The sequence below is a fragment of the Eupeodes corollae genome, chromosome 2 (genome assembly GCF_945859685.1).
Source record: "Eupeodes corollae chromosome 2, idEupCoro1.1, whole genome shotgun sequence".
Taxonomy (NCBI): domain Eukaryota; kingdom Metazoa; phylum Arthropoda; class Insecta; order Diptera; family Syrphidae; genus Eupeodes; species Eupeodes corollae.
The window spans coordinates 22,513,443-22,538,206 of NC_079148.1; the positions used below are offsets into that span (position 1 = coordinate 22,513,443).

Genomic DNA, 24,764 nt, shown 5'->3' on the forward strand with positions numbered 1-24,764 from the left:
TTCTTCAAGTTTCAGACTTGTGATTTGTTTTTCTTCTTTTTAAAGAAAATGTTGTTATAAAGGCACGCACCTACTACGTTATTTACTTACTGAAATGTTAAATTGTTAAAATTGTTTATTTTTTTTAAATATTTGTTTTTTTTTCTCGACTTTTCAAAATCTTATTTAAGAAATCTCCAACAAAATATAATACCTATACATACCTATGCTATGAGCAAATTCTCAAATTGATGAGATCTATTTATAATGTTATTTTTAATAAAGCTGCAACTGTTTATAAATGCAAATTTACACAGATACACGTGCCTCATTTGATAGCTCGAATAAATAACATGCGCATATGCTTAATTTAAAATAAAATACATGTTTACAAAGTGTATTTTTGTGTGGATTTCTTTAAATATTGCTTTCCACTGAATCACGATTACAGAAGATTAAAAATAACAACAAAACGTACCTATAGTTATTTTAAATTGTGTTTAAATTGGAATTTAGTGGATTGTTAAAACATTTCACGTGGGCCAAAACTTAGTACTTTTTATTATTTAGTTTGCAAAATACGAGTATGAAGTTAAATGATAGTTCATGTGGTTTTTTTTTTTTTGAATAGGTGTACTGTTCTTTTATTCATGGACAATTGACATTTGTCAGCTGTCAAGTACATGCAAGAAAAAACAGTGGTACTAAACCTCCTTAGATATTCACATAAATGAAGTGTCACAAATAATTTGTTTTATTTTATCAAAAAGTGAGAACAAAAACCTTTGTAATTGTTGCTTAACAAATACAGCCTTTTGAGAAACGAGTTTGTGACATTCGTCAAATGTCAATCTTTCCAAAAACCTTTTCAAATTCAAATTCAAATTCAAATTCTTTTTTAGAACTTTATAAATTTGAATTTTTTAACAAAGCTTTATTTTTTCTCAAAAAAAAATACAACAAATGTCAAATCAACTGTCACTAAAAAAAATGTTGCCTAATTAAAAGGTATCAAAGAAGAGCTGATTGTCAAAATTGACAACATACTTTATGCAGTTAAATTCGTGTAAATTAAAAAAAAATACAACAAATGTCAAATCAACTGTCACTAAAAAAAATGTTGCCTAACTAAAAGGTATCAAAGAAGAGCTGATTGTCAAAATTGACAAAATGCTTTAAGCTGTTAAATTCGCGTAATTTTAAGTTCTGGCTTTTAATTATAAATTATGTACCTTAATTTTTGTCAAAACTGGACTTATAAAAAATATCAATATAGAAAAAATTCTTGAAAATATGACATAACAAATAGTTACCCATCAAATAATGGCGTATCCATTTCTTTTTAGGTGGTGGTAAAACTGTTGAGTCAATTTCTTCTAAATATTTACACTTATTCAATGTCAAAGATTCCATTGTTGAAAAACGTTTACGACTCTCATTTTTAACCGACGACGGCGGCGTCGATGTGGAATATCTTTTAATATGATTATTCTGTACAACTGGCAACGTCCGAACAACCTGATGCTCGTTCACATAACTACCATCATCACTATCACCTCCGTTTGCACTACTAAGTAACCGATTCGAACTTATTAAAGATGTATTTAAACGCAAGAATATATCTGCCAACAAGTCTATTTGCACTGCGGCGGCAGCAGTAGTGGTCGTAGCAATTGATGTGGTTGTTCTTGCTACTGGAACAACAGGCATCAGCACTCGTGATGGCAGTGATGATGCGTCTACTGCTGCTGTCAATGCCCGTGATTCAATTCGGGGCCATACAACTTTTGATGGCATTGAAGAAGGCGAAGACGTAGACGATGATGTGGATGATTCAATTGTTGTTGTTACCGACGCCGCCACTACCGCCGGCATTTCACGGGATATAATTTTCGATCGCAGTTTCTTTGTTAAGTTGGTGTTTTGCATTTTATAAAGCTCCGCTTACAATCAAACTTACGATCAAAATAAACAAGTTAAACCACCCAAAACAAAGCAAAAACAAAAATTTTGGAAAACAACAGCGGCTTAGAAAAGAGCAAAGGAGCACAATTTATAAAAGAAGGTAGGTAAAGGTACAATAAAAAACATCAACACCAACGACAATGTAGACTCCACATTAATTTATTAAAAACAACACAACTCGAAGTCTGAACACAGCCAAAACACGGAACCGTTCCCTACTCTTTCGCTTGTGCGATGCGAATGATTGCACCTAGAGCATTCCACCTTCAACAATGCACCATTGTGATGTGAATAGCAAAGTAATCGTAATCGTAATCGACATCGACTCTCGACCGTCCGTCTTGTCGTCTTTGCTTTCGGCCGTCAGCGTCAGCGTCAGAGTCATCACATCGGTGCACGACAATAAAAGAAAACTATATAATTTGCGAATGGCGATGCAAAAGAAAACTTCAACGACCGAACGTACAAAACGCCATGCCAGTCAAAATTAAAATGCTCCTTACTGCTCACCACCTCCGTCTACAACTCAACAGCTTTGTTTGTGACAAGTCGATTATTGTTTAAATTTACATAAAAGAGTGGCAAGATATAAACTAAACAAAACAAAAGAGGAACGAAATAAAATCCAGTTGAAGAAGGTGATGCATTTATATAAAAACAACATTTCTTTCGCGAAATAATCTCATCTTGAGTGACTGACAGTCGACTGACTTAACTGATATGCGTTTTGAGCGGAACGGAAACAGACCTAAGTTGGTTGGTTCTAAGTTTACTTCCACACAGGGTGTTTGAGAATGTACTAGAGGCACCTACAATACACAAGTTGGCGGTGTACACATCAGCTTAGCTTAACTTGAAAAGAGATTTAGCTTTGAAAATTGTTTGGTATTTTTTTCAACGCATATTACCTACCTACATTTGGTTTAAAAGAAAAAAGAAAATGAGAAAAGAGAAAACTGCAAACAACAACAAAAAAAATAATATAAAAAGATGGAAACTCACGTTATTGTAACAAAGGAAAATAAACAAAGGATTTGACACAACCACGTGACATGGTTAAAAAGAAAAGTGCTTACCTTCCTTGTTTTTTTTTTCTTTGAAGGAAATGTGTGTGAATGGTGGTGTGGTGTGTACTGTAAAGTGTATAGTGTGCAATGAGGTGGATTTATAATAAGGGCATAGAAATGGCGCCCAACGTTAAGTATGATATTTTTGTTTTGTTTTGTTATTTCTCGACTATAATAGAAGCGTTACAATTGGAATTACATATTCATGTCAAGTTATACACAACGTGAGTTTAAAAATTGCGTTTTTTTTTGTTTTCAAAGGTTTTTAATTGAATAAAAGACTGTATTTTTCTTTAAAAGTTAAAATGTTGTGAAGATGTATGCTTATCTATAAAGTATCAAAATCATGAAGTTTATTAATGACATAAACTCATGTTTTAGACGAATGAATTCAAAATGGCAGATGTAGTGAATAAATATTATGATATTTAAAACAAATATTGACAAACGTCACTGCATTTATAAGAATCATCATAAAAAAAAACAACTTTCAATTTGAAGCAAACAAAAAAATTATAGACCGTTATATAAATAAAATCAATAAAAAACACAAGTAGATACATAAATCATTCGATAGGTACTCCCAAGAGTAATCTAAGTAATTGATATGTTTTGATGATAACCTACATCTTCTGGGACCGCAAATCTTTGCTTATATATATAAAATACCTACATGTGTACATATGCATGTATATGAAAGCTCATTGAACCTGCTCTACCTACTACCTTACCATACCTATACTTGCTGTGAAACTTTACACAAATCATAAAGCCACAATTTCAAATATAAAACCAAACCTATACTGCGTGTATTTTGCATAATTAGATGTAGGTACACATGTACGTAATATTGCGACGCGTCGCTGACGCTACTACTGCTGCCAATATTATTATAATTTAGGTAACAAAACCAATACCACCACAAAGGTAACAAAAAATGTGATAAGCTGAATTATATAGAGAAGAAAAATCCATTGATTTGTTGTTTTTTGTTTTTCACCACACAATTCCTAATAACATCACCCAACAACTACCATGTGGGGAATAATATAAAATATGTATGTTTATAGGTATAGCACAATACTGATGCAACAAAATATATACATGCCAACCTAATAGCATAAAACAAAACAAGACCGAATAACATAAAAATGTCACACTTCAGAGTTCATTGACATTTACGGTGTTTGCTTCTTTTCTACTATGTTTTTTTTTGTTTTTCGTTTTGTATGCTAAATGTTGTTTTCTTTTTGCGTGTTGATGGCGAGGAGCGTGTGGTAAGTGTGAGTGTGAGTAGAGTACGCCTAGGTTATCTAGTATAGTTGTAGTGCGTATTACGCTAGACGTTCTGTTCTTTGTGGAACATATACCTAGTATAGCAATCATTGTGACGCGATCAATCAATAAAAAACAAATAAAGAAACATGGCCTGATAAAGAGAAACGTCAATTTTTTTATTCCTAGGGCAAGTAATGTGCTCGAAAAAAAAGTGTAGTTGAGAATTTAGACAAATTTGATTTAAACGTCAAAAAGATGCAAGATGTCGCAAAAGTTGTCAAACTTTCTGTACAAGTACTGAGATGTAGATTTTGCACCTGTCAAAATAAGAATTGACATCTACAAAAACCATCATGCTTATTTTGAGATTCGAAGGAAACGTTGATTCGAGTGATTAGATCTAGGTATTCGTTCGAATGAATTTTGTTTATTTTTTTAGATTCGAATGAAAAATATTCATTCCAGAAAATGAACCGAAATTAACCTTATTTTGGAGATCAGCTCTTCTAAATGATTTGACATTTTGATTTGATATATGTGACCACACTAAATTTTTATTTTTCGAAGAATCTTATTTTTATTCAGAGTTTGTCACAGATTAACAGTTTCTGAGTTGAAAAATTAATTGAAGTTAATAAACTGATAAAGAAAAACATTCAAGACATGAAATTAAGCATTTTTTTAACTAACGTAAGCATTTTGGTTTGTATTTCCATGTTGTGTTTATACCGTTTAAAATGTTACTTTCAATTGAAAGGAAACAAACAAAGTTTATAAACTTGAAATCGGTGTAGTTTTTTTTATTTTGGACAAAATAAACAATGGCAATAGTTTTGTTTCTTAATTCTAATGGCTATAAAGCTTCACGGCAGCATATCTCCAAAACCTGTCAACATCTACACTGTTTACAGAAAAACCCTTTCTATCTACATCAACCTTATCAGGTCTTCTTTTTCCTCCCTATTGCTCCAATTAGAATGTGAATGTGCCCTTTATAAAATAACAAAAAAAACTCGTCAATACAACCAATTTCGTTTAATTATCGTATACAAATATCAAATATCTGAACGACACATAAATGACATTTGATTCGAATCATTCGAAAGTCAAAGTTTACTTAGTTTTTGTTTAAATAAACTTTCGATTGAATCAGCAAACTTTCGAATCGATCGAATCTCAAAATAAAATCTTGTCGAATTAGAATAACTTTCGATCGAAAACGAATGTCAAAATAAGCGTGCATAGCATCCTCCGATCAATAGTGGAATGACTTTTGCTAAAGTCGATAATTTAAGGAAATAAATGCGACTGTACAAGTTTAAATTGAAATTAATTTCTTTGTTTATTCTTTCGTCACTAATGAATTTTTCTTTTCACCCACTCACACACGAGACACGACTGTCAAAAAAAACGTCTCCTATAGCGATATGTGTGTGTACATTGTACATACCTAACCTATGTACGTGTTTTCTATTGAATTTTAAAGTCACGTTACCCGGGTTAATTATTGACATGCATACGTTTGCCTGACGTTTGAGTTTTGCAGAACCAATTCGCAGAAAACACTTCAATTAATAGCGTCGAACATAATGAGCCACGCGTTGTAAGCACTTGACATAAAAAGTTGTTTGAAATTTAGAAAATTTTGTATTAGTACGTAGATGTAGATGAACTTTTCGGTTCTTCAAATTTATAAAAAAAAAAAATAAAAAAAACTAGGTGGAGCAACAGTCTGTCGAGAACTAGAATCTAGTGACTTAAAACTTTCAAACATTTCAGTGTGTAAGTAAAGGCTGAATCACAAAAACGCTTCGGCTTCGGCTTCACCTGACGTTTACGAGTTCAGCCATAGGAATTCAATGCATGATATCTCGATGGAGCTTCGACCTCACGTTTCGTTTGACAATCGTAACGAAAAGAACGTAATTTAACGTAATGTGACTCCAAACGGAAGCTGAACATTTGCTTTGTCTGACAGCTCAACAGCTGTCAAAAAATGTCAACAAACAAAATATTTGCTGTTTGGAGGGATGAAATAATAGAAATGTCGTTCAAAGCAACCTCGAAGCAGGCCCACCGTAACGCAGACGAAGACGAAGCTTAAGCGTGTTTGTGATTTAGCCATAATGTTGTCGGGGATGAAATGTTAATGAAAATATTCCTGGAAATGTTATTTGCGTCAAAAATACATCTTAATTTTAATGTCAAAATAAAACATGTTTTCAAAAACCAACTTTTCAATAACCTGTATAATTTGCTAAAAAGTCAAATTTTTGACAGTGTCATTTGAACCTACAATACGCTCTGGGCAAAGAACGTCAAATAAGTTTGCAAACACTTTCTGCTTCTACGAAAATCGGACGATATCTCAATGTGTCAATATCTATACGTCAAAAAATACTATTATTTAACGTTTTAATTTTTGTAAGTGAAATAGCAGAACTTGTACACTGTTTATTTCAAAACACCCTGTATATCAATAAAAATTGGTTTGGAGTTGTAAATTCTCCTTTTTTAACACCATTATTAAATAGGAACCTACAAAGTGGCAAACTTATTCACTTTAAGAATTTAGTTTTGAACGTAGTTGGTAGCTGGTAACACTTGCTTTTAACAGCATTAGTACTAGCAATCATTTTAATTAAGTCATAAACATGACATAATTATTTATTAATTAATTAATTTTAATTAGAAATTTGAAGCATGGCATAGAAACCCAATCTGCCCCTTTATAAATATGTATATCGTCTTAATTAAGAATGGAATAGATAAGAGATTCGATAATCTCTGTTAAATATATTAACACACACACAAACACATACTTGACAATAATAAACTTTCCACATTATTATGTTATGATTCTATACAAAAAAAAACCAATACAACATCAAATAAATGAGAGTACAATCAAGAAAGCTTATTTATACTCTCAAGGAGAGGACACTTCTTGTCCCAGTCAGGGTTGCCATATCTAGAATTGCTTTAAAGAGCCTAATTTAACAATATTTGTAGCCCAAAGTCGTTACTGAAAAAGTAGCTCAAAAAGTAGCGTCTGTGTTTTCATCGTATGAACACAAATTAGGTTTGAGCTATTTATAGCTAAATTCTTTGTTGACAGTTTTGAAAAAAAAAGATATCACAATCTGGCAAGCCTGGCCCCACTCCCAATCTCGATTCGAAGCCCCATGCCAGTATGTCTTCAAAACGAGAATGTAATTACAGTCAGCAAAGCACAATGAGACATTAAGGCGGGGTGGTATCTGGTTAGTATCAGTATGTATTGTATATGCCGCACCACGCCGCCGCCCGTGCTGTTTATTCTCTGACCCATGTGATATGATTGAAGTGTGACTTTTAGAACCGAATGTAGAGAAGTGAAGAGATATAGAGTGTAAACTGTTCTGTTATTTTAGTGAAGAGCTTAAGGACTGCGACGGGGGTATGAAAGAACAGCGCTATAAAGAGCTCGACCGGGTTTTGTACATACATTTACACGTTGCAACTTTTGCACACACACAATACAACTAAGGTTTCTTTGTTTTTCTCGTCTTTATTTTCAATTAAAGTGGTCGGGTTGGTTTGGATTTGTATGCGCGCTGACTTACACTCGCGTATCACATGCTTTATCAACAAAAAATAAACCATGACAAATAACAATAACAACAACTACGCAACGTGCAACAAAGTTGCTAATTTGTTTCCCTTAACCGCCTCAGCAACGCTGCTGTCAAATAATGCATTCTGCCTGCAGAAAAATCTTAAAGTTGTATTTAGTTTAGTGTAGGCAAGTATGGGTTAGGCCTATCTATACGAGGAGATGTTTATTGCCTTCACTCTGGCGATGAATCATTTGTTTATTTTACGTTTTTTTTTTGTTTTTTTTTTCTTTATTTTATTTTAACTTTTCCCAATGTCATTTGGAGTTGATTATTTGTCACGTGTATGCGTGTGTTTATTGTTTTTGTATGGACAGGTGAGGTTTGATATTTTTTGTATTTTACAAAATCAAGACAAATAAGGGAATTTGTAAACAAGGTCAAACAACATGGCTCAATGAAATTTTTTGTTATATGTGTACTTATATTGTTGTTTTATTTTATTGCAGAAATAATCCAAATAATATGTACATAGCTACAAGTTGTAATTTAGCAAGATTTTATAAAGTTCAATGTTACATATGTATATGAAACATACATATGAGCAAGACTGAAAAGCCCAAATGTCAAACTGGGCGAAATGCATTGGAATAAACGTCAGCAACTACTGTTTGTGTAACTAATTTATATTTCTAAGATCTTAAAATTTTCCTCTCTGGTATTTTGCTTTTGGAAATTTGACAGTTTGTATGATTCGATTTCTCAAAACTGTCTGTAGCACAATTTAAATAGAAATAAAAGAAATGCAAACGTAATTTGATTGGTACATGAGAATTAGGAGTGGTTTGTGTTAATTTTTCATTCTTTTATTTGAAAATGCAAATGTAAACAAACCTTTTTTCAATTTTGACCTAACTAATGTCAAAAATTAGCCATAATGTGCTGTCACAAATTACTTAAGATGAAGCTGTCACCTCGGTTATCATTAAATTTTTTTTTTTTGATAATTGTGTTGTCTAGATCCTGCTATCACAAAAATTAGTTTACTAAATGTTGAAAATCACCAAAGGGACAAAGAAGGCTAACATTTTACATTTAAAATCATGCCAATTGGAGGAATTTTTTTTAAAAACTAATAACCTAATTGGCGTTTTTCTTTTTTAGTTCAGAGCAGAGCTCGAACTGTCAAAAAAAGTAATTGTGTTTATTTTTTAGTTCTGATTGGTCAAATTTGAGCTTCTGAATTTGTGTTTCTTTTTTAGTTCTGAACATGTTCAGAGAACGCTCTGTGAGCTCAGAATAAAATAACAGTAAACGGAGTAAAATGCTGAACACAAAAAATTGATATTTGAAAGATGGGAAATCAAAAAAAACATCGTCAAAACAATAAAAATGGCGGAAGAGACTGGTCGCTCTAGTGCAAAAGGAAAGATAATTTAAAAAAAACTAATTGCATATAGCATTTTTATCAATTAAATTTATTTCAGACGTCAAATGGACCAAAGCTATGAGTGTCTTATTTAATAAATTTGATTAAAGAAAATTTTGAACGACATCAAACAGGCGACATTTGAAACCATGACAGTTTAGTGCTCAAGTTGTTTCATTATTGAATCAGAGAGCTTTGAACATACTCTGCTCAGAACTCTACTCTGTTCGCTCTGAGTCTGTTCAGTGCTCAGCTCTGAACTAAAAAAGGAAAACGCCAAATGTTAGGTTCATTTATTTAAAAAAACACCTCCTGCTGTTTATGTTAGTGATTGTTTAAAATCATTTACAAATTTCCATACGTAAACATTCAATAAATTAAGTAATTTTTCACTGAACACTTTCATTTGTAATCAAATATTTGACGTCAAGTACCAAAATGTCACTTAATGAGAGAAACAAAAGCTTACATTCAACACTCAAAATCATAACAACGGGAGGAATTTTTTGCTAAGCTAATGTAATTGCCCTGTAACAAATTACATATGCAAACATACCATAAATTAAGTAATGTGTCACTATTCATTTGAAAATCAAATGTTTGACACATACCAAAATGTCACTTAATGAGAAAGCAATAAGAACGTTATTATGTATTTACATATTAGTTCTCAGAGATTTCTGTATTCTCAGAAATATAAACAAAATTATGGTCAAAAGTAATAACTGCGAATGTAATTTGATTATTAAGTGAGAATGAAAAGTGAATTCTGTTTATATTTCATTCTCAGAAATCTAAAATTATCTATCAAAAAAAAATTCCTAATTTTGTAGCTTTTCAATTGTATGTATAAAGTAAAGAATATTTACTTATTTTTTGTTAAACAATTACTTTTTTTAGTATTACAACAGAAATAATTTAGTTTTTCAGAAAAAGCATCCCTTTGCCACCACATATTTAAGCCAAAGCACAAGAAAGAAAATATAGATATAAATTTAGATAGGTCAAAAACAAAAACTTACCCGTAATACTGCGACCTTCACTAGTTCTACCATTAACTGCGGTCGCTGCCACTGCATTTGTCACCGCTTCAACGCCATAATCAAAATCATTTTGAATTAATTGACTTATGTTGTTGTTATTGTTGCTGTTGATGTTGTTGTTGTTGTTGATACTACTACTAAGGTTGGTATTATTATGCATAATTTGGCCATTTGACAGAACATAAGCAGTTGCTGGTGGTGATGATGATGATAATGATGATGATGACGGTGACGATGATGAAGACGACGAAGGCGATGATGACGATGACACTTGGTGGTGATGGCGTGCATTGTTTCGACTTTCATAAAAATGCTGCTGTTGCGGTTGAGATCTTTGATAACGTTCACCGATAGATGGAACTGGTGATAGTTCTAATGATCGACTTTGTTCTTGCAACTCAATATACTGAGCGGCTTTTAAAAGTGTGTCCAACGACATCGTTTGGTACTAACTGCAAAGAAAATAAAAAATATGTTTAGTTATAATAAAACAATTAAATATTAAGTGCAATAATAAGTATTAAATTTCAAAGTTCTGGTAAACTTAAGATAATTTCCTTATAAACTACATTAGTTGAAGACGTCTAAAGAAGTGACAGTTCACACAAAAAAAAAATACGAAATGGACTAACATCCTCTGATCTTAGCTAAGTTGATGAGTTGAGTTGAGTTCATGGAGAACAACTTTATGACTTGTGAAATGTGCAATTGTTTTGTTTGCCATATTATGTTCTTGTTGATTGCACCGCAAATGCTGTTATCGAATAAATCTCTTGCTGGCGTAATTGAAAGCTATACTTTTGCATAAGAAATTTGTTGACTTTTGCAGTTTGACAAGGATTGACAGATGCCAAGAAATGTCAAATTTGAACCCATCCTAATTCGCTGCGAAAGCTATACTTTTGCATAAGAAATTTGTTGACTTTTGCAGTTTGACAAGGATTGACAGATGTCACCAAAACAACATGGCTACCAAGGAATGTCAAATTTGCACCCATCCTAATTCGCTGCGAAAGCTATACTTTTGCATAAGAAATTTGTTGACTTTTGCAGTTTGACAAGGATTGACAGATGTCACCAAAACAACATGGCTACCAAGGATTGTCAAATTTGCACCCATCCTAATTCGCTGCGAAAGCTATACTTTTGCATAAGAAATTTGTTGACTTCTGCAGTTTGACAAGGATTGACAGATGCCAAGGAATGTCAAATTTGCACCCAACCTAATTTGCTATGAAAGCTATACTTTTGCATAAGAAATTTGTTGACTTTTGCAGTTTGACAACGATTGACAGATGTCACCAAAACAACATGGCTGCCAAGGAATGTCAAATTTGAACCCATCCTAATTTGCTGCCAAAGCTATATGTTTGCATAAGAAATTTGTTGACTTTTGCAGTTTGACAAGGATTGACAGATGTCACCAAAACAACATGGCTGTCAAGAAATGTAAAATTTGAACCTATCCTAATTTGCTGCGAAAGCTATACTTTTGCAGAAGAAATTTGTTAACTTTTGCAGTTTGACAAGGATTGACAGATGTCACCAAAACAACATGGCTGCCAAGAAATGTCAAAGTTGAACCTATCCTCATTCGCTGTGAAAGCAATACTTTTGCATAAGAAATTTGTTAACTTTTGCAGTTTGACAAGGATTGACAGATATCACCAAAACTGTGCAAGGAATGTCAAATTTCCACCTATCATAATTTGCTGTGAAAGCTATACTTTTCCATAAGAAATTTGTTGACTTTTGCAGTTTGACAAGGATTGACAGATGTCACCAAAACAACATGGCTGCCAAGGAATGCCAAATTTGCACCCATCCTTATTTGCTTTGAAAGCTACACTTTTGCATAAGAAATTTGTTGACTTTTGCAGTTTGATAAGGATTGACAGATGTCACCAAAACAACATGGCTGCCAAGGAATGTCAAATTTGCACCCATTCTAATTTGCTGTGGTAGTAAAGGTAATATATTTGTTTCAAAGTATACTGATGTCAAAACACGTGACATTCAAAATAAAATATTAACAGAGTTATGTGGTAACTTTAGCTATGAATGAACTTATGATCCATAATTAAATCTTACTAATTAACGAAGTATGCTTGTGTTAATTTGATATTTTTAACTACCGACTACATACATATATACATACATTTGTATGTATGTACAAATGTTACTCATTTATGTTTCAATTGAAAATAAAAAAAACACTTAGGTACACTAATCCAAAAACAAAAATAAAAATTAAAACCACAATCTCATACCATCCAAAACTGCAACGACATGTTCAATTTAAAGTTAAAATATCAAAAAAAAAAAAAAAAAACATCTCACGTACATAAATAGTTAATCTCCCCTCCCTGTTAAATTGTACATGCCATCATGTGTATAGAAAACGTCAAATTAAATTGGAGCACTAAAGCCCAAAGTAATCATGGTCAATTGAACAGAAGAGTAGCAAAAAAAAAAAAAAGAATGCGTCAAGTTTTCGTTTATACGTTTGTATGTGTATGATGCGTTCAATTTATTCCAGATACATCATGTGTATATAATGTATCTATATGTATTTCTAGTGTAGTGATGAAAAATGTATAGCTACGAAGTTATATTAAACAGAAGCAACACAAAACAAAAAAAAACACCCAAAACAAATAAAACGTTTAAGGGTAATATAATAAAGAAGTTCGGAAAGATTGTTCAATTACATGGAGCTTATCCCTTATAGTCATGTCATCAACTTCCACACCCTCAAAAAGCTTCACATCCTCTTGAGATTATAATATATAGGAAGGTATACCGGAGAGGGTGTGAGCTGAGCCTTAATCGGAATTAGAAGAAATAAAGGAAAGCAAAAAAACTGATGACAACTTTGTACCACAAAACTGAATATATATGAACAGCGCTGAGATGAAAACAAAAACTGACATTTAACAATATACATTCAATCTGTCATTTGTGGCCACAATTGAGAAACAATTCTCGTACTTCGAAAATTAAAAACAAAATTTGTATGGAGTGGATTCTAGTTCTGTTTGCAAAAATATTATATTCGTACAAATCTAGAATTGAGCGATTTAGTTTCACCTCTCGTTTTGAAAGGAGGATTACTTTGACGTTTTACCATTCTTTGTCAAATGGATTCATTTATTAAACAGTGTCACATAACCTATTTGTTCAATTGCCCAAAGCTGTCCCTAAAATCCGAAATTGGAGTTTTCACAACTGTTGTTGTACCTAAAGGAAGGAAAAATAAGCTTTCAAACAAAAATCTTGGCGATGTCTTTTACATAGAGTTAATTGAAGTCTCATTTTTTAATAACTCTTTACACGGGGAGAGCCAAGAGAGAATGGTTATAATTTAACAAAAAAAGTGTCAGCTAGCACTTTGGCGAATAATTAAGAGAGTGCCAAAACATTTCACACTTAAAGGCTTCTGACATTGCTCAAAGTTATGGGTTTGACGTTTATAAATGAAATTCCATTTGATGCGAAGGAGCCCAATTTTTAATCATGTATCCTATTTTTTTTTTTGGAAATCCGCTCAGTTTAAAAATGAATCCGAAATACAAATACAAATTAAAGCATTATTCACATGGGCACGACTAACGAACATTCGTCGATTTTGACATTTCTTTCACATAAGAGTTTTTAATTCGTTGCGAATGAAGTTTGACTTTGACCACCGAAACCAAAACAAGAATGATTTTTTTAGGTTAAGTACGTTTTATTCGTTGCGAGTGTGGATAATGTGGAACGCGAATGAAGTTTGACAGTTCGTATCAACTATAATTTTTTTCGCGACGAATAAATTTGTTTTCTTAAATTTATTAATATATGATATTGAAAAGTAAAACTATGCATCATAAATCAAATACAAACTAAATTGCTATCGTTTTGTTAAGAATTTGTGTGAAAATATGTCTTCAAACGTATATAAACTCATATTTTGTAATTCATTCGTCGTTCGTTGGTCGCGCTCATGTGAATGCTGCTTAAATTTTAAAATACTTTTTTCTTAAAATAAACAAAAAAAAAACAAACCAAAACTATAATCCTACAAAACAAACAAACCACAACAGTTAGTTTGCGACATCCCTGTTTTATGCTAGTTATGTATAACATGCAATTATATATCTATTCGATTACACCACCAAAAGGTGCAGGAGGAAGTGAGATAGATAGATACATTAGGTACAAGTTATTGACACCTGACCACAACACGGTGCACAATGATGGCCGCACAAAGAAAATTTATATCGAATTCGTTAGAGTATTGCCAGTCATGCTTTTTTATTTTCTTTCTTTCAAAAACACAGACGAATAAAAAAATAAGATAAAATAAATAAAAAAAACTTGAACATTTATGATTAATTGTAGGGAGGTTCTTGTAGACAATATTAAATTACATACCATTTTTAAAAGAATGTAATAACTACAGAAGAACCCAAGAAAAAATACCCTAACACTAAATTGACTTAATTTCTTCAAAAATAAAACTCAACGAAGAGTAACGGATAAAATTTAATTGGTATATCCAATTACATTTTCATTTTCAGAGTGAAATAAAGAAGCATTATTAAAATTTTCTTTGTCAAAAAATGTTTTCCTATCATTTTCATATACATACATACATAGCTATTAATTTTACTTTTGTTATATCTCCATCTTTAATCAAGCTGCTAAGAAATTAGCATTTTCTCATATTGGATTGGATTTTAAGCTTTTGTTTTTCTGATTTTGTATTTTCATTCTATTTAATCATCTAATGTCACATGGGAATGAAATAATACCAAATACGCAGCTAAAGAATATAGAGTAAAAAATTATATGTAGCTAGGAAGGTAGGTTGGTACTCGAAATCTAAATGAAAATGTTAAAAGGCACGTTCATACATATATATGTATCTACCTCTAACTTCCTACAACTTTGTAAAAGTCACCTTACAGCAATAACAACAACAACGGCAACGACAACCGACGACAACGCCAACGTTGGGGTGGGAAAATAAATAAGTAAAATAGAGAGGTGGTTAAGGGTGAGCTTGCAAGTACGAAAATATGACGACGACGAACGGTGAGAGAAAAAAAAATGTGTTCACAGATAAAAATGCAATGCAATTCAGTAACGGGGTGATGTCGGTTTTTTTTTCTATGTTAAATGAGAAACCCTGCTCTAGGGGATGCAATGAATAAACCACCTACGTCGTAGTCATCATCATCATAATCCTCATTGTGGATTGTAGGTGCAATGTTCATTCATAAAAAAAAATGTAAAATGAAAGAAAATTCCATAGAAAACTTACTGTGTTTTCCCACACCACCACTTCAGACTTGAGTGGAAACTTTTTTAATAAAACAAAATTTTGCAGTACTTGAAACATAGAAAAGAGGACAAACTTGTATTATTATTTTTTTTTTCTATTTTACGGACACAATTTCACTTTTTATACGCAACAATGTCTGCGAAACTTATTCGGATTTTTGTTTTGTTTTTGTTTCCTGTCAACTTCCGAAATAGGTACAACCACTTTGAATGAAAAATGAACTACCGAACCGACAAAATCGTTCACTTTGCGCAAATGAAGAAGCTTCATTAACGGGTAATTCTTTTGTTTGTTATGTTTTTAGATATATGTATTTTTGTGTTTGAAGAGCGAGAGAAAACACATTTTTAGGAAACAAAAATGTTGCTTTCTTTTTTGTAAAACATCACATATCACATAGAACAAGAAACTATACTAAATAATTAGTGACATCTGCTGGCGGGGGGATGGAGGTAAAAGTAGTGAGAATTTAGGTATAAACGAATGTAAATACGAACGAGCCAGGGTCACATTATGGACTGACTGGCATGCTCTGTAGAGCAAATGCCTTCACCACTCTATGTCTCCGTCTCGGATGGTACCGTGTTGTACCTATTTGTTTTGTTGTTGTTGGTTTTTTTTGGTGTATTTTTGTATTTTATTCGTGTCTTGCTGTTTTAAACTGCTGCGCCTTGTTGTGTCATGTGCCAAATACCACCACCACCATTACCACTACCGTTGCTGATGATCGAACGCGTCGTGTCTTTTCAACCGTTTTTTATCCGGGTCTTCTATCTTTTCAATCAACGAGAACCAAGAATCGAGAACAAGAACAAGCGAGCAAAACCAAATTCTATTACGACGTCGACGACGACAACGAGAACGATTAAAAGAAATACCCAGAACAACGAGTAGAAGCAGAGCTAGCTATTACCGCGTTTACAAGGAGAATTGAATCCGAATTGAATCAGGATTTAGCGCCGTATAGACCTGGATCGGATCGAAATAGGATTACTCGATCCAATCCCACTGCAAGAGGTGAATCGAATCGAAAATTTGTTTGTAAACCCGAATCGGGGAATCGAGTTATTGGTGTGTGAGGTTTTGCTTGTGTGCGTGCGATAAGTTTTTTCCCTCTTGTTTGTTCTAAGCAAAAATAGTCCATTTAAATGGAGTATTTTTGGTTCTAAGGTGAATTTAATTTGGCGCTCGTCTTTGTGTTTAGAGCATTGTTCCAAAATTTTAAGTTTATTTAAAAGTAGCAGTACGCACACAAATAAAACCGAAATGTCATTTCGATTCCATTTGAATTCGATTCCTCGATTCAGTGCCACCATATACCTGGATCGAAATCTCAATTCGATTCGATTCGATTCCTCGATCTCGTCTTGTAACCAGGGTATATAGGAGTCCTAGTCATCGCGTCAGGTCTTGTGCTACTATTTTTTTAAGCCAACACACTGCAGGCTTTTTACTGCTTCGTTGTATCTCGTGTCCGTGTCCTTCCTTTGTCCGTGACGAACCAAGAGCCACGAGCGACGATGACGATGACGAGAGAACGAAAAACCAACGAATACCTTACCCTTACCGTGGGAGTTTGCGCTTCGTTGTAAATAATGTTTCCATTTCCATTTCCATATACACTACACTCATCGAATTTTTAGAGTATGATGAAATGACGATGTTTTATAGCTCACAAAAACCGAACCATATCAAAGAGGGTGGCAAGTGGCAAGCCTGGCAAGAGCTAGCAAGCTGGGAAACAGCATGCTTGTACTCATCCAGATGTATGAATGGTTATACAATGTTATGTTTATGTTTCAATTCCGGTTTATTTTTCTTATTTTTGTATGAGTTACCTACGAGTTCATTTCGAAAGTGGGGAGGTCGACCGATATGGATGCGGATTGAACACCATGCTGCCTAGATGCTTGCTGGTTCTAGTAGCAGCAGCCGGCTCGCTAAATTATCCCCCCTTATCCTTGGTAGTTGGTAAAAATGTGTTGAGAACATTGGAATAGAAATAGAAATGATAATAAAAGAGAGAATGAAACCATATCAACCGACACCGAGAGAGCGCAAGAACGTCATTTTCATGTTTTAGTTTTTTTTTTGGTTTTGGTTTTGCTGTTCATATTGTATCTTCAGAAACGCGTAGGTGGTAAAGTTGAATTGCGTCCCAGAAATAGAAGTTGCAGTGAATTTTTTTTCGCTGTTGTTGTTGTAGAAAATATACCTAGGAGCTAGGACCTGTTTTTAACAGATTATATACCTATATTTATGTTTTAAGTTAAGTTATAGGAAAAAATAAAAGTCCTTTGTTGGGCGCCATTTTTTTTAATACATATTATACCAATGAGTGGTTGTCAAAAATTTAAAAGAACTTGTGAAATCAAGCGTGAATTAAACACTTTAATTGATGATTATTTTAAAGAAGTCAACGTCTTTTGGCATGTTGATTTTCAAGACACAAAAATAGGGGTTATAATTAATTGTGCTTTGTGTATTGGTTTGAAACATTGGGGTAATTCTACACCATAGACATCCGGTGCGGTTTAAGAGCATTGTATGGTTTTGATGAGTAAAGTAGGGAAGGTATATAATAAGTGACAACTTTGTACCTATGAAAAAATCAAAAGGTTCTTTTTGTAGTAACCAGAATGATAAAATAAAGGTGTGAACACAAAGCCACGAAGACATCATTTGACAAATCTCAATCCAATATAATCTCTATCATCTCCCATCACTAAAAATATTGTTTTCCACTAGAACGTACTGCAAATTAATTTGAATTCATATATTTTAAGGGGCTAATCTTTGTTTAACAGGCATATAAGTTGTTAAAAAACAAAATAGGTTAAGGCCAGATATATCATCAGACACATACCTTTATTTAAGTGAAATGTAATAGACTAACTTAGATATATCAGATAACATCGTGTTAAAAAGTTGACACGAACACCTATTAATTAATTGTACAAGAACATAAAGTAATAGCTTTTCAAATAAGAATAAAGTAATAGCTGTCAAAATATCGATAATAATATAAAGTAATATCTTTTAAAAAAAAATGAAGTAATAGCTGTCAAAGGGGAGCCTTTTCAAAAAATGAAACAAACAAAAATTGACAATAAATTGAAAGTTAACACGACTTGGTAAAAATTGTGAGTCATTCAAATGTCATAAATATTTTGTATAGAATATAGAAATGTATAGGCTGGAAAAATAATGTTACAAACGCCGCGTTTTTTTTTTCTTTGTCCACCATGATGGATTCCAGTTGAGTTCATTTTGTAAGTGTTTATGTAATTCATAAATGTCAAAGCCATACTTGATGAGTGATGACTTCTACACTGGTCGGTAACTTTTTTTGAAGAGAAACAATGACATATGTGGTTTGAATAGAGTTTGAAGTTCGTTTCAACTCTAATGAAAAGATTTAAAGAGCTATGGATTTTTTAGGTGTCAAACATATAAGAAATTGTCATCGGGTTGATGACTGACTGCAACTGCTTGTATTGTGTTTGTTGCGTTAAATTTGAGTCTATACAATATTTTGACAGCTATTACTTCATTTTTTTTTTAAAAGATATTACTTTATATTATTATCGATATTTTGACAGCTATTACTTTATTCTTATTTGAAAAGCTATTACTTTATGTTCTTGTACAATATTTTGACAGCTATTACTTTATTCTTATTTTAAAAGCTATTACTTTATGTTCTTATACAATATTTTGACAGCTATTACTTCATTTTTATTTTAAAAGCTATTACTTTATATTCTCATACAATATTTTGACAGCTATTACTTCATTTTTATTTTAAAAGCTATTACTTTATATTCTCATACAATATTTTGACAGCTATTACTCCATTCTTATTTTAAAAGCTATTACTTTATGTTCTTATGTTCATCCATTAGTTAAAAAAATATAAAATTTCCAACCAACAATAAATACTGTATATATCCTTTTTATAAAAACATTTTGACATCTTTTGTAAAGTACATAATTATTCACTCAAAATATTGAACAATACACAAGACAATTTTAATTTTAATTATTGTGTATATAATAATGACAGTCATCCTTGTTCTTGTTATAGTAAATGTATATATATGATGAATAGAATGAAAATAATTTCTCTACACAGATTATAAGCATTTTATACCTATTTATAATATAATGGAATGTGGAAATGGTCAAAATTAATGAGAAGTAAAAAGTTATGGTTGAATTGAATTTTAATTACCACCCATCACCCTATACTTTTGTTTTAATGTATAAAGTATAGTTCTGTTATAAGTCACTGTACAGTTAAATGTCAGTTCTTCTTTTGTTTGTAGCGTTTTATGTTTTATATGAACCTATTGTACATAGAAAGGAGGTACATTCTGCGAATAAAACTGTGCAAATATATGTAAATCTGGAACAAGGGGTTCTTTTTTAATGTCAAGCTTTTCTGTCAAAATGTGACAGGTTTCAGTTTGTAAGCCATAACAACTGACAAATTATTGTCTTTTTTGTGGGATTAGAAATAATAAAACGAATTGTCAAAATGTTTCATCAAGGCTGTCAGTAAAGAAGAAATAAGATGTTAGGAAATTAATTATGTTTAATGTTAGAAGAAACATACAACTTTAGTTATAAAATTTGACAAACAATCAGAGGGTTTTTGGAAACCAGGTGATAAAATTTAAACATCGCAAAAAAGAAGAAGATGCAACAAGAGCCACACACAGAATAGCTGTCATTTTAAATATATTTACATTTACACAAAATCAGTAAATACTTTGACGTTTTAATAATGAAACCGATTCTAACAAATTCCATCTATTTAATTTTCAACTTTATCCATAGATCAGCCAAGTTTTTTTTTACAGTGACATTTGGGTCAATTATCCGATGTAAAGATCAAAAATATTTATTATTATTATTATTATTTATTAATTTAACAATAAATGTACAAATTAATATAAAATGAAGATCAAAATTAAATGTCATCTTACTTCCTATTCTAAGGCTACACAAGCGAGTATTTAAAAGCGAGTAACTTAACACTTTTCAACTCGCTAGTCTTTTGAAAAGTCAGTTTGTTAAACAGCGAGAAGTTCAGTTACAAATTTGACAAGCGGAATAAGCTTATCCAAATCGCAGTTGAATACTAACTCATGTAACCTCTAAGTTAGCTTCATTTCCTTTTGGTGGGGAGTTAATCCCATGTAAACTCTAGTTTAACTTTAATAACGAAAATTTATATCGGTTTTAACAAGAGTGACATTCTTCATTTACATATATTAAAAATAAAGATACAGAATTCAAATGAAGTTCATTCTATATTCAATTTTCTATTCCAAGTAAAACATGAGACTTAATACTATGATGACTGACTGATGAAGATTGATCAAGTTCTTTTTTTGACAGTGACATTTGGGTCAATTATCCGATGCAAAGATCAAAATTAAATGTCATCTTACTTCCTATTCTGAGGCTACACAAGCGAGTATTTAACAGCGAGTAACTTAACACTGTTCAACTCGCTAGTCTTTTGAAAATCCAGTTTTTTAACAGCGAGTAGTTCAGTGAGAAATTTGACAAGCTGAATAAGCTTATCCTATTCGCAGTTGAATACTAACTCATGTAACCTCTAAGTTAAGTTTATTTTCAGTTTGGCGGGGAGTTAATCCCATGTAAGCTCTAGTTTAACTTTAATAACGAAAACTTCAATTGATTTTAAGAAGAGTGACATTCTTAATTTACATATTTTAAAAATAAAGATCCAGAATTTAAATGAAGTTCATTCTATACTCAATTTTTTATTCCAAGTAAAACATGAGACTTGATACAAGTTTTTTTTTTGACAGTGACATTTTGGTCAATTAACCGATGTAAAGATCAAAATTAAATGTCATCTTACTTCCTATTCTGAGGCTACACAAGCGAGTATTTAACAGCGAATAACTAACACTGTTCGACTCGCTAGTCTTTTAAAAAGCCAGTTTGTTTAACAGCGAGTAGTTCAGTGAGAAATTTGACAAGCTGAATAAGCTTATCCAATTCTCAGTGGAATGATAACTCATCTAACCTCTAAGTTAGGTTTATTCTCTGTTTGGTGGGGAGTTAATCTCATGTAAACTCTAGTTTAACTTTAATAACGAAAACTTCAATTGATTTTAAGAAGAGTGACATTCTTAATTTACATATTTTAAAAATAAAGATCCAGAATTCAAATGAAGTTCATTCTATACTCAATTTTCTATTCCAAGTAAAACATGAGACTTGATACTATGATGACAAGCATTTGCCATAAATTCCACGAAATCAGATTTTGCAATGAAGATCAATAAGCAATTACTTCTTCTTATTCGCTTGCTTGGGGTTTGGTCGAAATCCTTCTTGGTTTTCTTTTATTTTTTAAGTATCTCTTTTGTCCTTGCGTTCTGCTACTTCCAGCAACAAAGGTTTTAAATATCTGCTGGTTCTGGTTGAATTTCTGTCGTTGTAGTTTGTAGGTAGGTAGGTTCGTCGTGGGCAGGAGTAAGTAAGTAAAATTCTTGCAAGGAAACACTTATTTGCTATTTTTAAACCCTTTCAAATGAATTTTCACCACAAATCTAACTTTACCTTCCTACACCGACGACCGGTTCATCCGAAAAAAACACACACACACACACATACACAGACATCATTACATCAGCTAAATTCTTGCTGCTAGCTCTGTTTGTATTTTTGTAATGTAAAAATTGAAGCCCCATTCAGTAAATTTTTAAGTTTTGCAGGTAAAACAGGAGAGAGAGACAGACAGAGAGAGAGAGAAAAAGAATTGTTGCAGAGAGAGAGGAACCAGCAAGGAAATAACAATATGACGACAACAACGTCACCATGTGTTTGTTTGGTTTGCACAAAAAGAATGAAGTGGCACAGAGAGAACAACCAAAATATACACGAAAATGAAAAGGGAATTGGCAAAATACGCCACAAAGGACTGTTCCACGCGCAGAATCCACGTCCACGCCAAAACAGAATCAATTCACGTTGCTTTGCTGGTTCGGTTTTGCTCCAAAGTAAAAACCAAACAAAGGGAGAGTCGACCTTTAACCATGTCATCCCAGCCTCAGCCGTTTTGTATATGAAAAGAAACAACAACTACGAGTACTACAACAACAATAACAAAAAGCCCGTTGAATAAAGGCTTTGCGTGGATTTGAACTCACGAGAGCACTGGTTTTTGGATACCTACATATACATATATGTACATTGTACGTATGTTCAACAAAGCCACGGGTTTTGGGTATTTTTCAACAAATCCTCTCTTTTGCGGACGCCTTATTTTTTGCCGAAAACGAGCACGAGCACGAGTTGCGACTTGCGAGTCGAATGAGGAAAAAGCAAAGGACATACATGCACAGGCACAGGCACACATCGACTTGTTGTAGCGTGTTTCAAGGATTTTCCAATACCTTACAATTTTAGTGCACATTCTGTAAGATGCGGAAAATGAAAATGGGTTGTTCTCTTTTCCCAGTCAGCAGGTTCAGGTTCCATACTTCTGCTTTTATTTTGGGTTTTTTTGTTTGTAGGTATGTATGTGGGTGTTTCTTTTTGTGTGTGCTTTATAGAATAAACGAGTATTATACATAATGCAATTGTCGGTAATGGATATACTTTCTTTTTCTTTCATATCCTCTTTCGCATTGTTTGTTGCTCCTTTTTTTACAAACGCTTTGCAAAGTATTTATCACATCACACGATGTTTTCTTCTGTTTGTTTTTTTTTTTTTGAAAATTTTCTTTATCTCTATAAAATGTTTAACATCCGGTTCCGGATAAGACGATGACGAAGTAGAAAAAGAAGAAGAAGGTGCTAAACACAAAAAGAAAAGATGAAAGTAGACAAACTTGAAAATGTGCTCTATTGGAAGACTGCGGCGGAAGTGAGTAGTTGATAAGGCGGGTGGCATGGCAGCAAAAGCAGCAGCAGCAGCACCCTAACCTATACAATAAAGATGCAAAGCAAAAGACAAAAATATTCGCCGGGCAACTTAAAAGAGCACAGTGTGGTTGATTATAGTGGGTGTCGCTGTCGTCGATTAGAGGAAAAGTCATGTGTCTTTGCATAGCCTGCCCTGGCTTTGCTTGGCCTGGACCCGTACGTTGTACTTGTACGTATCGTACGCTGGTCCTGGAGAGATTTTCATCATTCAGCGCAGCGCACTGGATGCACAGGCACACTCGGCGGCAGCGGCGGCGGCGGCGATGATGTTTGGATCAGTCTATATATTCGCTCTCTTGGATCTGTCTTTTGTTTGAATAGAATATTTTGTTGGATATATTTATATGTATGTATGTATGTATATCCCGGGAATTATGGAAAGCAGTGTAGCAAATTGGGTAGACATACATAGGTATGTTCTTCAATTTAATGAATCCAGGGATTTGAACGCAGATGGGTAATGGGATATGTATCTGCCATATACCAACACTACATATGAAGGTATTGTTTTTGATGTGTTTTATAGTAGAAACCGGTGCGAGGAAAATTTTAGAGGTGCTACGAACACGTAGTGTAGAAAAACTAGATAGATAGGTACCATCAGTTTTTGTTTTTGTTCTGTTTGTACGCAATAAAAAGGACAAGGGAAATTTATGAGCTATTGTAGGTATCTATATCTACCTAACTACCTACCTAGATATGGTAATAGGAAAATGTGTTTGGGAGTTGACTTCTGCGCTTGCTGTTAAAAGTAGGTATAAGCAATAAGCTGCCTTAAGTAAATACACCGACATACCTATACGTATATTTTATATCAGATGATAACATTTCAATTTTTGTTTTATGTTAAGTCATAAAATACAAATTTTAATATATATTAATAACTACCTATCTATGGTATCAAAGTTCACATCATTCATTTTGCCTTACTTTACTTAAAATTGTAGGTATCGGTACTTAACACGATTACTGTCAACATTTTCTTTAACTTTAAGAGCACTAATGTCAATATTTGTAAAAACTTAATGGCTGAATCACAAACACCCTTCAGCTTCGGCTTCACCTGAAGTTTACAAGTTCAGCCATAGGAATTCAATGCATGAC

The 24,764-nt window shown here is 32.8% G+C and overlaps 1 protein-coding gene across 9 annotated transcripts in view; it reads right to left on the reverse strand.

Annotated features, from left to right (window-relative positions):
- LOC129946528 (uncharacterized) overlaps positions 1-24,764 on the reverse strand; it is a 121,838-nt gene that overhangs the window by 15,470 nt on the left and 81,604 nt on the right. For 4 of the 9 annotated variants that reach the window (XM_056056743.1, XM_056056742.1, XM_056056741.1 and 1 more), the window contains one exon: positions 10,337-10,809. In XM_056056743.1, coding sequence (XP_055912718.1) covers positions 10,337-10,796 — 460 coding nt within the window. In that variant the 5' untranslated portion in view covers positions 10,797-10,809. Of the gene's footprint in view, positions 1-1,292; positions 2,300-10,336; positions 10,810-15,665; positions 16,086-24,764 lie in introns of those variants that run through there. The other 5 variants (XM_056056744.1, XM_056056739.1, XM_056056740.1 and 2 more) reach the window with 5 other exon arrangements.